A 14254-nucleotide genomic window follows, 5' to 3' on the forward strand; every position below is an offset into this window, starting at 1 on the left:
TTTACACAAAATTTACCATTTATTAAATTTTGTCATACAATGGAAGTACACAACGCCTCCGCCACTCATACAAATTACATAAACCTAAGCCTATGTTTACATCATACTAGATTTAAATAATAAAATCAAAATACAATACAAAAAGAAAATCGGACTGACTCCGTAATTATTATTCAATATCGAAGACAATTTTTTTTCTAATTTGAACATTTCCTAATCAAATATCAAAAGAGATGAGAAACAAAAGTGAATAAAATCTCGACATTTTATGTTGAACTCAAACATATTTTTTTGTACGTTGTCGGTATTTTCCAAGCGCCGCGATGAAATGGAATGATTGGAAAATTGGGCTGTAAATGAGATGATTTATTAAAACCTGAAACAATTTATAGTTATAAGTTATATTTTAGTTCCAGTTTCATATAGTTGTTACAACTTATGGAAAATTTGTGTTATAGTTTTTTTCAATCTGTATATAAAATGTAGAAACAATGGCTCACTTAGTTACCTCTCTACATGATCCATCCTCATTTTATCAATGTATTGTTATCGGAATTAATGTTAAGTATACAGATTAACAGATGTTATGTGAAGTGTTTTGGAAATATTATGTATCCACAACTTTCGGCACAGGCAAATGTACTAAGAACTTTTCACCTGTTTCCTAGAGGGACTTACTTATAATGATTTACCCTATTTTTATATTATTCTGGCACTCTGAATAGGTATAATTACCTAAACGAGCGTGGCGTTAGGGATAAATAAGTAAAAAATTAGTAATTTCTATAATTCACAAATTTTCCCACGTCAATTTAAATTTTTTAAACTTACCGGAAAATGTTAAATCACAAAACTATCCTAGTATTTATTATCCTATCACTTCTGATAGGGTTGGAACCTTTGGTTGCGTTGTCCACCTCCCCTTTGCGGTTTACCAGCGCCGCCACTACCACCACCACTTCCTTGGTATCCACCACCAGCTCCACCTGAAAAGGAAGAGCAGTATAAAAATTTTAATATTATAGCAACCTACTCACTAATTTTTTTTCAACTCTAAAACATTTCGTTTTCGCCACCTGCGTTGTTTCACCATTCTTCCAACAGCATTATTGCATTTTTTTTGTTTTTTTTGTAATTATATTATTCACTTTTTTGATGCGAGAGCTGCAATCGAAAATGTTGCGGCGGTTTTTTTAAACACTTTTTAGAGGGAGACGCAACTATTCTTAATGTGTATTGTGGAAATGTTCCAAATTTTTCAAAAACGCAGGTTACGAGTGAACTGCAAGACTATTAGATACTATATATAGTATAACTTGGAATGACTGAAATCTCGACAAGGACCGGTTGCCATTGATAACATCCTTGAAAATTCAAACAGTTTTGCCAGAAAATGAAAATTGATTGTACCTTGTTCGAGAAATCTACAGTACAAGTTAATTTTTAGAGAAAATAAATAAAAATCTAAAGCTCGTTACATTTCCAAAAGAATAACATAAAATTAAGTCTAGAACATCACCACAAGTACCTTTTCCGCGTGTATTAACGTTACGTCCACCACCACCGCTACCATATCCTCCATCATAACCATATCCCTGGTCTGCATACAGGTATAGAACAAATTTTATCAATGTTAATCAATAAAAAATAACCTTTGGAAAGGTTGTTCAGAACGTGGCTAAGATATAGCTTTACTTAAAACGGACAGGTTTTCCTGTAAACTGAATCATTCATGATGTCCCATAATCAATTGCATACCTGTTCAAATTATATTCTTATCAAAAGGTCAATTAGAACACTCAATATCCAACATTTTTTATATAAACAAAACAATGGAAAGTGTTTTACCAACATGAAATGCGATTACAAAACGATGTTATAAAGTACGTATCCTTGTAATGTTTCAATTTGAACAAGGTATATTCACGAAATAATTTCAGTTTTGATGGTTCTTCATGGCAGAGCAGCATTAATTCCGCGTATACGCAGGAGCCACTAATATCAACCAAAACGACATGATTTTCGAACTTTGGTTGTGCGCTTGTTTTAAATGACCCGAATTAATTTAAAATCTCGCAACTTGTCAAGAAATTCGATCATTAATTCGTCATTTAAATGTGAGAAAGTATAAATCGAATAAATTTGATGTATGGAAGAATTAGATGGCAGGAAGATCAATTGAAAGAAAAGCACATTAGTCAATAATGAAGTTATGTCTTACATGCACAACAGTTTTCACGAGCTGAACAAATTTGTTACCTTCTGCTTCAATTACGTCCTACAAAGAGCTGTATCGAAAAATACCTAATGTACAAATAAAGAAAAAAAGGAACGTAAAATGAATGAGAATTGTAAACAAAATAATGCATCTGGATATTGATTTTGTACCAATTCCTTAGAATACAATTAATTATGGAACCTCTGTAGATAATTTAACCTTTTGTTTTGTTTAGTCTTCTATTTAGAATAGAAATCTATATAATTTATAAATAAAATGAGAATTTCAACCTAAAATTAATAAATTTACATACAACGACCAAGTAACTTTTTCCAGAATATCAAGATTCGTTGTCAATCAAAATTTAGACAATCAGCAAATTGAGCTCAAACGAAATAACAATTTCGTGAAACAATTCGAGATTATGTCAATTTTGATGGAGCAACAAATGTAAAAATAATTTTTTTCTAAGTCAACCTGTTAGAATAATAAAATATGTGCTTATTGAAATTAGATGAACCATTAAAATCAATAAAAGTTCATCAGATATAATTGGCACCAAAAGACAATTTTCAAACTAATATTTCGTAGGTAGGTGGAGGAAGAAAAACAGAAAAAAAATTAATTTGAGGGAATGTAGAATTTCAACAAATGCTTTATTTCAAGCTCTAGATATTTCACAATGTATTTCTTCCGTACTATTATATATTTATGTATATAAGGTCAACATATAATCATGTATAGGAACAGAACAACTGTTGACTTAGTGTAAATATGTCCTTAAATATATTTAAAAAATAAAGATGAACTTCGTGGACACAAAACAACCCGTGTGAATATCACACTTGTTACCTGTGACCATTTGTTGTATAAAACTAGGAAACAGAGGGCTGGCTGTAGAAAATTAATAAATAATAAAATATAAACCATTCCAAGTTCTACTGAAAATAAAAAATTAAAAAGATTACACAATTAAATTTGACTGCACGATTTTTTCGGTTAGCAGAACCTAGACAGTATATATAAATAATGTAAAAGAAAATCGATAGAAGATGGTTGGAAATTAATTTTCTACAGCCAACCCTCGAATACAGATATTCATTGACATATACACAGAGCTTACAAGGCACCGCTCGAGATTAGAATACATCTCGGCTGAAAAAATGTTACTGTGTCCTGTACGAGTATTTACCGTAGTTACCGTAGTTGTAGTCGTAATTTCCGTAACCACCGTAGCCACCTCCGTAATAGTCATAGCCTTGACCGTATCCGTCGTAACCATAACCTTGGCCGTAACCGTATCCACTGTAAGCTTGATTCCAATTTTGGTTACCATATCCACCGCCTCTACCTCCGCGTCCGCCTCTCATTGGGCCACCACGACCGCCTCGCATACCACGGCTCATCATCATGGGTCCTCCCATCTGGTCAGGTTTAGGTGTTGCTTTTTTAACATCAACCTAAAACAAAATATTTGTAATTTTCAGCTAAATTTTCTCAGAATTTTTCAATCACTTATAAAATTGTTTATTTTACCCTTGTACTACAAAATGTCCACGCTCGCGTTCAGTTGGCGTTGGAAGATGCTTAATTTTAATGTTCCAACCCTCGCGTTCCAGCGCCTAGCCAATGAAAAACAAGTATCCTAGGCATATGAGCACGTAGAAGCAATTACCAAATTCAATAACTTTTTGTTTATTTTCTTGGTGTTTATGTTCAATTAATCGGAACAGAAAAGCATGGAGGAGAGCTCAGAAGACATTGTTTGATTGCTTTTTGAAATTCAAAACTCTTTCAAAAAATAACAAATTTTTATTCAACTTGAAGAACAAGAGAAAAAGGATTTGTCGTAGACAAATAGCTTCTATATTAAAGTCAATAAATGATACATAACGAGAATCCTAATATAAAGTATACCTATTTATTTGTAAACATATAATTTGAATATCAATTTAAGGTTATTTTAAAAGCTAATCAAAGCTCACAAGTTGGAGTATCAAAATTTGGAATAAATTTATAATTACAAACAATTCGCTTTAAAATTTTGTATCCACAACTTTCGGCACAGGCAAATGTACTGAGAACTGTTTACCTGTTTCCTAGAGGGACTTTAAAAATGATTTACCCTATTTTTATATTATTCTGGCACTCTGAAGAGGTATAATTACCTAAACGAGCGTGGCGTTAGGGATAAAATTGTAATTATGAATTATGCCTCACCTCTTTGTCTTTAATGGTCTGTTTTGGAGATTTCAAGAGTTCATTCACAACCTGTTCAGATTCAAACGTAATAAAACAGAATCCTTTCCTTTGGTTCTTCTGTTTGTCAAATGGCATTTCTACTTCAATTATCTGAAAATAAATCTCAAGTAACTCACCGAATAAATCGAAATTTATCATTAAACTTACCGATCCAAACTGTGCAAAATAGTTTTTAATGTCATCATCAGTGAGTTCGTTCGTTAAACCTCCTACAAATATTTTACCGTGTCTCGCTTTGGCTTTCTTAGGATCTACTTTTTTTCCATTAATTATATGATCGCCTGCAGCTACTACTTTGTCAATGGCTTCTGTTGTGGTAAATACAATAAATGCAAAACCTCTTGATCTGCCTGTATTCGGGTCTGTTTTAACATTTATACTGTCTATTTCACCATATTGACCAAAATGTTCACGTAGTTCCTCTAAAAATGACACCACCAATTAAACATTTTGAAAAACATGGAAAGAACTATTGAGATTTTACAAAAACATCAGTAATGGGATTATCTTCAAAGCTACTCAGTAGCAGAACTGACATATTGATCATCATGATATAGTACAATCAAATTTAAATGCATTTTACATATCGTGGATACAGAAAACCAGTATGACAAGTTTTACGACAGCTGAAAATATTTAATAGAAACACTTCTGGAAAAATAAACAGACCCCAAAAAATATTACAAATTGTAGACATACATATAGGATCAATTTATAACAATTAGTATACAATAGAGTTTTAACCAACGACAAGGTTTGAACTAAGAATCAAAGTATAAATTTGCATCACTAATAAATGGACATATAAAAAAAGTCTCTGAAAACTAAACTTCACAGGGTGAAAACATTGGAAAAATGAAATTTCTGATTATATAGAGATCTTGTGGAAAAAAGAATAAAACACAAAAACTCGATTTTGGCAAATATGGAAGAAAAGCATAATAACATAAATCAATATATTACTATAGGTCTTTTCAATACAATGACCCAAATTGTTTAATTGGCGTTTCAACTCCCAACTAGGCAGAAGGATACCTTCCAAAAAATTGTGAAACTTATAGGGAACAATCTCTAAATTTGGTATTGATATTGCTAGTTGTGTTTATAATAAATCATGTTTTTGACCTGTAGGGAAATAATTTTTTACATTTCAATTGACTTCTAAAGAAAGCATCAAATATATTAAATTCACAGTATCTTGAAAACAATATTTTACCAGATATATCTATATTTAAAGTGAGATCGACACAATTAAACCAAATTATTTGAGTAAGATATTAAAAGAATATTAAGTAATATATTAAAAGAAAGTAATTCGGGGCAGACTACAAATTGCGAATATTGCATTGAAATTTGATACAAAACACAATATTGAGGTCAAATTTCTGTTGACAAAAATAGGAAGCAAGCTGGAATATTTAAATTGATAAATGAAAAGTGCTTCCAAATATCGTATACAAAATATTAAATATGAAAAATCAAAAATTTTTATCTATATGTGATGACAGATGTAAGATTAATAAATTTACATGAACGGGAGGAAGGCAATATGACGAAAATAGGTTACAAATCTCCCAAAAGAAAAAAGAACTATCACTATCCAATTCATACAATCTTACGCTACAATTAACACATATATGATGTATTTTAGAGTGAAATCAGCTAAGCAATAGATGATAACAACAGCAATTTCAAGAATCTAATTAATGACATTAAGGTGAGAAAGAGACATAATCAAAAACTGGTTATAGGGAACTTTGAATTTGGTGACGAAAATGCTCGTTCCTTACAATAAAATATTCATCGCAAATATATTCTTCAAGAAAAGCCACAACAAAAAATGTATATGGCACCTTCAAATGGAACTATAAAAAATGAAATTTACTTCATTATAACTAATAAAAGTTATGGGCTGAAGGAACATGGGGATAGCATAAAATAGATAAAAACTTTCCAGAACTGTGCAAAGTAGGAGTTCATAAACAGCACAAGAAACTGTCCAAAGAATTACTCAATAATCTCATAGATTTCAAGTAATATGTAACATATAGAATAACACTGGACTCTGTAAGAACATAAAGAAGAAGATTAGGGAAGATATCAAGAGTTACAAGGAACAACTAATTGAAACAGTAATCAAAAACAGAAATAGCTGCAAGAACTCAAAGAAAACGATGATCATTGGCACAAAATGACAATGAAAATGAAATATATACAAATCATTTTGAAGCAGTTATGAATACAATTTATTTTCAATAAAGTTATCACAGGTACTGGAATATAATTTTATAGAAACTGGAAGCCAATAACAAAAAAAAACAATACAGTAAGCTCGTATGCCTAAAAATTGCTTCAAAAAAAAATTTGGAATAAAAATATGTAATATATGAATAAAAAAAAATCAAGGGCTTATGTGCCACTAAGGATAGAAAATAAGAAAAAAAGCAGGGACTATTTCAAGTACATAATACAATTGTGGTTGAAGTGATCATAAGGACTCAAAATAAATTTTATAAACCATAAGCAAATAACAAAAAAAAAGTTTATAAATTTTAAAGAGAATAGTACTGTGGTTAAGAATATGAAATAGGGAAGAATACTGACAAATATAACTCACATATCTGAAAACTGTCAGTGAAAACCTGGAATAAAAACATATGAGATCCATATAAATAAAAAAATTCAATAATATGTCAGAAAGGATGGGAAATAAGAATTAAAAAAAAAATTCTATATGACATAGTTGCAGTGGAAGAAGACTAAAATGACTAGGCCATAAAAGAATTAGCTTCAACAAAATATTGGGAAAAAAATTGAGGAAGACAAAAAGAAAGAAAAAATTTCTTTCAAATGCTAAAAGTAAAAATCTTATTCCTCAACTTAAAAAATAGTTTTTGTACAACTGCCATTAGAAGGGCTACTTTTAATGACAGTAAACAGTGTTAAAAGTGATTGTTCACATAGAAATGTGTTAAAAATATTTGTCAACAGTTTTGTGATTATATGAATATTAAAATGCATTTTGAAATTAAATGCCATCCCAAATTCGCCTATTTTGTTATCAAAATAGGGTAGTTACACAAAAAACACTGTATAACGTTTATGTTGAAATTTTGTTCACGAAATTATTGAATTTGCTCCATTCACTTCACAAGCTTTTTATCTCTCCCAATAATATCACTTTTTACACTCATAAATGACTATTAAAAAATCACTTATTTTGAAGGTTGTGTGGCCTCTGAATCAGATTTATGGACATTGTTTATTTGTAAAAGTATAGGAAAAATTATAAAAAAATTTAAGCCACCCATATTTGATTTTAAAATAATTTATTTTTTTTTACATATGAGGAACACAACACAAAATAAAAAAAAAACCGGTTTTTAAATAATTTAATATCAATTATGTATTATTGAATTAAATGTATAAAAAAAAAATGAAGAATTTTTAAATGAACAAAAACTTATTTTTGTTTACTTTGGAGGGAATCGATATTTCAAAGTCGGAGCACCCGAATTTTTTGTTTCCCAAACTCCCAGCGATAAAATCATGGTCGAATTTAGGGGCCTTAGAAATCATAATATCTTCGATTTAAAAATAATGTAAAGTAGTTTATTTAATGAAATTAGAAAGATGCGGGAAGTGAAGTCAAATAAACAAAATGTCTCCCACCATTAAAAAGAATAGTTGATTGCTATTTTTAACTAATTTATGACATTTGTTAAATTAAAATGAATATTAACTTACTATCTGTAGTTTCCCAACTCATGCCACCAACAAACAATTTTCTGAAAATAAAAAAGGGACTTTAATAGGGTGAATTCCAAAATGAATTCCTAATTTGTTGCAAGATTTTAATTTTGCTTTAATAATTACGTTTAAATTTAATGCAAAATTGAATATTTGGTAACTGCAATGAACCTAGTTCAATCAAATGGAACAGCAATCTCAAAGTAATCTGAAAGTTATGTTAAAAGAAACAAAGAAAATAGATCATTGAAAAAATCTAAGTCAAACTTTTTAAGTTATTTAATCATTTCAAATCGAATTTGACTTTGTCCAAACTAAAAAATTAACGTTGAGTTTACTAAGTGTTGGCAGAAGAATGTGCCCAAGGATAAATACCATGGGTCCAAAGTGCTCCAACGTCCTCCAAGATATTCCATCTTCCACTTAGCTGACTCAGCCACCTGGAGAAAAGGAACCATGTTTAAATTGGATATGAATAATATCCTAAAACCTGGCATCCTACCACCGCTCCCGATTTATGAATCTTTTAAATTACTTTAGTTACAAGTTTTTTTAAGATTTTGATCGCCGAAATTCAAGTTTTAAGTTGATTTAAAGCTGAAAATTGAATAATCTTATGCTCGTTCAAACGGAAAGTTCTTCAAAGTGACAAAAAAATACAACTGGAATTGAATAACGCGCCAAAAACAAAGAGCGTCATCCGCCATTTTCTTCTAAACTCTGGCCTGAGCTTCACAAATTTATTTTCCAATTAATCATAAAAATAGATTACATCAAAATAAAATACAGCGAAATTCTTTATTCTTATGATCTAAATATACAAATTAAATTATTTAATAGTACAAACAAATTTATATATCCAAGATGTTTACAGATTAAATATGGATTCCAAAAATTATGCTTAGATACATAGAAAGGAAAATACATCGTACATCGGAAAAGCTTCTATTGTAACAAGTTTACGATAAAACGCTACGAAAACTTAAAAATGATGTTTATATTTACATGAATTTTTTTCTTACCTATCGTCATCTCGACCGGGCGTATCTGCACTTCCACTGTCAGTTGGTTGTGCATCTCCTGAACCGTTTTGCTGAGCTTCAGCAGACACATCTTTAGAAAAATCTTCACCGTTCTCCATCGGAACTGCCTGTTTTTCAACAGATATTTAGAAATCTAATATAAATAACTTAACTCTATTTAAACTACAAGTAATGAACACACCACGTCCTACCTTCACTATGACAAGAAGAGAAGAGAACGGAAGGCCGACGCCGGCAAGCAAATACGCGTAGAAAATCGTTATGCTACTCCCCTCCACGTCATAACCGGTAAATGTAGCCAATCGAAGCACGCTGTTTCCAAGCCGATCCACTTTTTAATGCGCATAATACCATAAATGGCTTCTCCCAAAGAGTAAATACAAAACGGCGTGACGTTGGCAACTTATTAATATATGTTATAAAATGAGATAGAAATATGGCTTTTAGTCTTAGCGTTGTTCGTAGATTTTGATAATGTGAATATCTTTTTTACCGACGAAGAAGATCATTGATCTGTTATCTAAACAGTGGCGCATCGAAATAAAGATTTTTGGATTTAGTACATAATATATTTATAATCTTGATTCTTGATAATTTTACTTTACTTATTAATACTAAGATGAAAGAAATCAACCATTTTTGGAAGAAAACAGTCAATCTGTGGAAAACAAATTATTTATGAAAAACTTATGATGGATCTGTTTAAAATATTAAAATTTTAGTAAAACTATGATATTATTGAAGATACTTTTAATAGACTCTGCTTTATAAAGAAATTGCGCTTTGTAACATTAATTAAAAATAATTAGCTGATTATTTTTAAATTAAGGAGAATATCTTTAATAAATTCATATAATCTGAAATTATAAGATTCCCTTAAACAATTAAGGAAATTTCAAGTTTCGTTGACCCGACTATGCTAAAGTCCAAGGTCAAGTAAGTTTATTGTATTTCACTTGATATGTTAATTGGAATATACTTTATTTGTTTTTAATTACTTATATACACAGGCTAAATTATTTACCGTTGTCAAATTCTACTATTTCTCTAGAATTTTTTATATTCAATTAAGGATCAGACAAGTAATACGTACACGTACCGAATTTTATACTATAAATTTAAAACGAACAGTGATCTGGAAAAGCTATTATTATCATCCAATAGATGTCGTGGAGTGTTCAAAAAGTATTAATCCTTTGAAAATGAAAATTTTTTTAGATGAAATAAACATTTATTGAAGGATTAGTTTATATTGTAGATTGGATTAGATTTTCCCTATAGCTTCCCCTTTTTTTTGACACATTTCATTGCGGAGGTACATAAATTGTCAGATTATGAATTTTTAGTTGGAGGAGGGTAATTTATTTTGTTAAATTTTTTTCAATATTGTATCAAAATGCCTCATACCAGGGTAAGGAGTATTAACTTCTTTTCTGTGAAATTTAATATGATATTTTTAGGAAATTAAATTAGGGGACGTATGGCGTACTTGCAACAAAATAAGAGCTGCAGTTTTTCGTATGGGCATAAATTTATTCGAATATTTTCAACCACTAGACCCTCACAAAAACAATTTGATTTCAGGTACAAAAAAACTGATTAAATTTTTATTTATTGTGTATTCCACTAAGCACTCTCGACAAATATATTCAAGACCACGATATTTCCCGCTCCACTTAGTCCAGAGAGTTATAATCGTAAATCGAAGTGGAATGGCTTACGAAGCGTTTTGAGCGTTAAGATAAATAACAACAAATGGCAAAATAGAAAAAATAAAGCGAAAGCTTTTAGAGGATATGTTATAATTTGTTATTAAATTTTTTAGTGGAGTGCCTAACTGATTTACATTAAAGTAAATGTGGCGATAGTAAAATATTTGGTGGTGCGTCACAAGAATGCTTCAAACGTACTTATAATATCCCAAACTACATTAAATAATGATATGGTTACAATTGGCTTTGCTGGAGTTTTGAAAATACCGCTAATTATTTCAAAGCTCACTTTCAGCAACCTCTTGACAAGGTTGGGAACGTTAGTAATGACGTTTTCGCGTACGTCCAAAAGTGTATTTCAGACTCCGTTAACGCTTAGTGGAATGTACCCTTAATGTCATATAAAAACGATTAGTTTCAGCTAAAGAGTTCTTTTATATGATTTGTAATGTAGGCAATCAACATTACACCACTCTCTCTTATAAACTTTACATTAATTTACTATTTCAATAATTTGAAATAAATGGGCTGGATGATAATGAAAATTTTTGATAAAAAATCTTTTTATGAGAACATTAGAAAATTGACTGTATTCATTATTTAAAATTCAGAATTCATAAACTTATGTTATGTATTATTAGTTGCCTATATATTAGGAGTAATAGGAAAGTAAATATTTCGTTCAGTAATTGAAACAACTTTTAAATAAAGTAACATTATAGACATAAATTTAGATAATAAAAATATTTTTTAGAATCACAATTTATTTCTGTCATAAATGGACAATTAAGAGCCACAATTGGTTTATCGGAACAAGAAGTTGCTGAACTAGCTGATTATTTTCGGGTTCCAGATGGAAGGATATATTATACCCAGTTATGCGAAGTTATACACAATAGTGGTTGAGTATAAATTTAACCCAATTAAGCTTTTTAAAATAATTATTTGTTACTTCACGTATGTATCATGGCTCATCGAACTGTTAGTTACGCCACTGTATTCTACAGAGTGTCCCAAAAATATGAGTGTTGAAATTAATTTAATATTGGGAGAGTAGTACCAGTTGTAAGGGTGAAAAATTCCATATAAAACTTTTTGTTTCTTATTTTTTGATAATAAAGTTGAGAGGTAGCTTATATGGTAATTTACTACCTTTGAATAAAAAAAAAATTTAAAAAAGCCAAAATGGCAGCTGTTGAAAAATTATGTAAAATTTACGTATTTTTTCACTTTTTTCTCGCGTAAAATTTTTGTTTCCATTTTTTTTTACAATTTTATGGTAAATTATGGTAAAATACAACAAATCAAATAAAACGCACAAAGTAAACTGCTTTTGAGCTCCAAAAACGCGGACTATTATAACTTTCTCATTATTTCGAATTTCGTTATGAAATTTTAGATATTTTTTGAAAGTAGAAGGATTCGAAAAATGTAAAAAAATCATCAATTTTTTGAAAATAATAACCGGTACGAATTTTTTAAGAAAGAGAGAGTTTCGTTGAGAAAATTTGGGTGGGAGACTGGGCAGTTTAATATCATTTCTGACCCTTAGAAGACGTTCTTCAGACTTAGCTGATATGATTATGAATCTTTTGGATGTTTTAAGGCCTGCAGTGTAAGACTCCATCTTTAGCCATTTGATCAGTTCATTGTGGTGCAAAATGTGAAGACGTTCCTTTTTGGCAAGGTTGTCTGCTTCCTCATTGCCTGGTATACCCTGGTGATCTGGTAGCAGCATTAGGGTTAGTTTCTTTTTGTTAGCTAGCGGTTGTTTATTGTAGTTTGCTAACAACTCTGCATGAAAAATAGTGACTATTCCAGAGGCATGAAGAGCGCATTTTGGTCCAGAAATACCTAGTCCAGCTCCCTACGCTAGCTTCGAACCGTGTGCAGTGCTGGAGTTGTGGTGATAGGTTTGTAATCATGCTGCTCCAGGCCAAAAAAAGAGGAAACCAAACAGACGACCAAACGTGGCTAGAAGAAAAAGAAAGGAAAGCTCAAACCTAAAAAAAACAGTTCTTTCCAGTTTAGGGATATATTTTGAATTTTTTTGTTTTTTTTTTTAAATTGATTTCTGTTTCTTTTTGTTTATTTTTAATAGGAAAGCGGGTAATTGAAGGCCGGGGTGGTACAGCTGCAGCCGCATTATTGCCTATCGTCGGCCATTTGGCGGAGCTTGTTTGTGTGTGTGAAAGAAAATGGCTTGAAAGCAAGTTCAACTTAGATTGGCTGAGCTTAATATTTATGAATCAGTTTATTTATGTGTTAATATATTAAGTCGGAATGTTAATTTTCATCCGTCTTTAAAAAATTATAAAAAAAACTAATTTTAAATCAGAAGAGACCTAAAATCAAGAACATTTAGAAACATAGACATGTCAAAAGGTCTAAGAAATGAGAAATTAAAGAAATTTATGTGTTTTTAGTACCGCAATTTAGTAGCAACGCCCCTCTAGTAACAGGATTAGAATGGGAAAATCCATTGCATACAAATCGATTGAGTATAAGCGAAGAAAGACGTCTAAGCGTTTTGTTAACCAAAATTGCTTCACTGGTTAACTTGAAAAAGATAATTTTCAGACCATATTTTCAAGATTACGAATTAGTAAGTATTATTTTCGACGAAAAATCAGTGTCAAGCTTTCCGAAACTCTATTTTAAGTCTTGAAATTTGAAAAATGAAAACTCAATATTCCAAGTGTTTCTAGCACTTACTTCTCACGGTTCATCCAGTGCTGTATTAAGTCAGCGCGGAGCCTGTAGCAAATTCGGCCAATAGGCACTTGGTTCGCTTCAGGTTCTTAAATTTGACTTTAAACTCGGATGAGAGAATAAAACAGAACATTTCAAATATTCATTACATATATTCAAATTCAAATATATATTGAAGTTAGTAAATGGCACCCATGATACTTGAGAAAGAGTTAGATTGGGGTTGAGCCATGATATTCGCTGCGAACATATTGAACATCATCTACATTGACAGTTTTTTTGTTATTTTGTACATTATTAGACATTTGGGGTAATGTAACAAATTCGTAGTATAAAAAATTTTCCTTTTTTCGAAATCGAAATCGAAAAAATAAATAACACACAGGTGGTTGCATTTAAAATAAGAAAGTTGGTATCGACCACTACCACATGACAAACCATGTATAATTTTTAAATACAAACCAACGTGTCCAAGGTTTGGTTTGTATTCAAAACACTAATTATCTCGCTATTCCTTATGGGAACCATTTAAGATCTGTTAATCATATATTAAGTTA

General features: G+C 30.6%; 2 protein-coding genes across 16 annotated transcripts in view; one reads left to right on the plus strand and one right to left on the minus strand.

The window, feature by feature from the left end:
• Positions 1–12000, minus strand: LOC130896517 (RNA-binding protein squid). 15 transcript variants are annotated; one of them, XM_057804687.1, is made up of 9 exons: positions 9465–9628; positions 9253–9380; positions 8228–8268; positions 4628–4902; positions 4439–4570; positions 3420–3678; positions 1529–1600; positions 832–986; positions 1–376 (listed from the first exon to the last, which is right to left on the minus strand). In XM_057804687.1, the coding sequence occupies exons 2-8, from the start codon at positions 9369–9371 to the stop codon at positions 877–879; spliced, it is 1008 nt and encodes a 335-aa protein (XP_057660670.1). In that variant the 5' UTR covers positions 9372–9380; positions 9465–9628; the 3' UTR covers positions 1–376; positions 832–876. The 15 variants fall into 15 exon arrangements, with proteins under 15 accessions (XP_057660670.1, XP_057660666.1, XP_057660681.1 ...); XM_057804683.1 differs by having other exon boundaries at positions 3411–3678; XM_057804698.1 differs by adding an exon at positions 8606–8670 and having other exon boundaries at positions 3411–3678; positions 9253–9494.
• The window catches only part of LOC130896515 (uncharacterized), a 19462-nt gene continuing 15779 nt past the window's right edge, over positions 10572–14254 (plus strand). The window contains exons 1-4 of the mRNA XM_057804678.1: positions 10572–10684; positions 10734–10857; positions 11740–11886; positions 13412–13590. Of these exons, the coding sequence (XP_057660661.1) occupies positions 10670–10684; positions 10734–10857; positions 11740–11886; positions 13412–13590 (465 nt within the window). The 5' untranslated portion in view covers positions 10572–10669. The remainder of the gene's footprint in view (positions 10685–10733; positions 10858–11739; positions 11887–13411; positions 13591–14254) is intronic.

This window comes from Diorhabda carinulata, chromosome 7 (genome assembly GCF_026250575.1).
Source record: "Diorhabda carinulata isolate Delta chromosome 7, icDioCari1.1, whole genome shotgun sequence".
NCBI lineage: Eukaryota > Metazoa > Arthropoda > Insecta > Coleoptera > Chrysomelidae > Diorhabda > Diorhabda carinulata.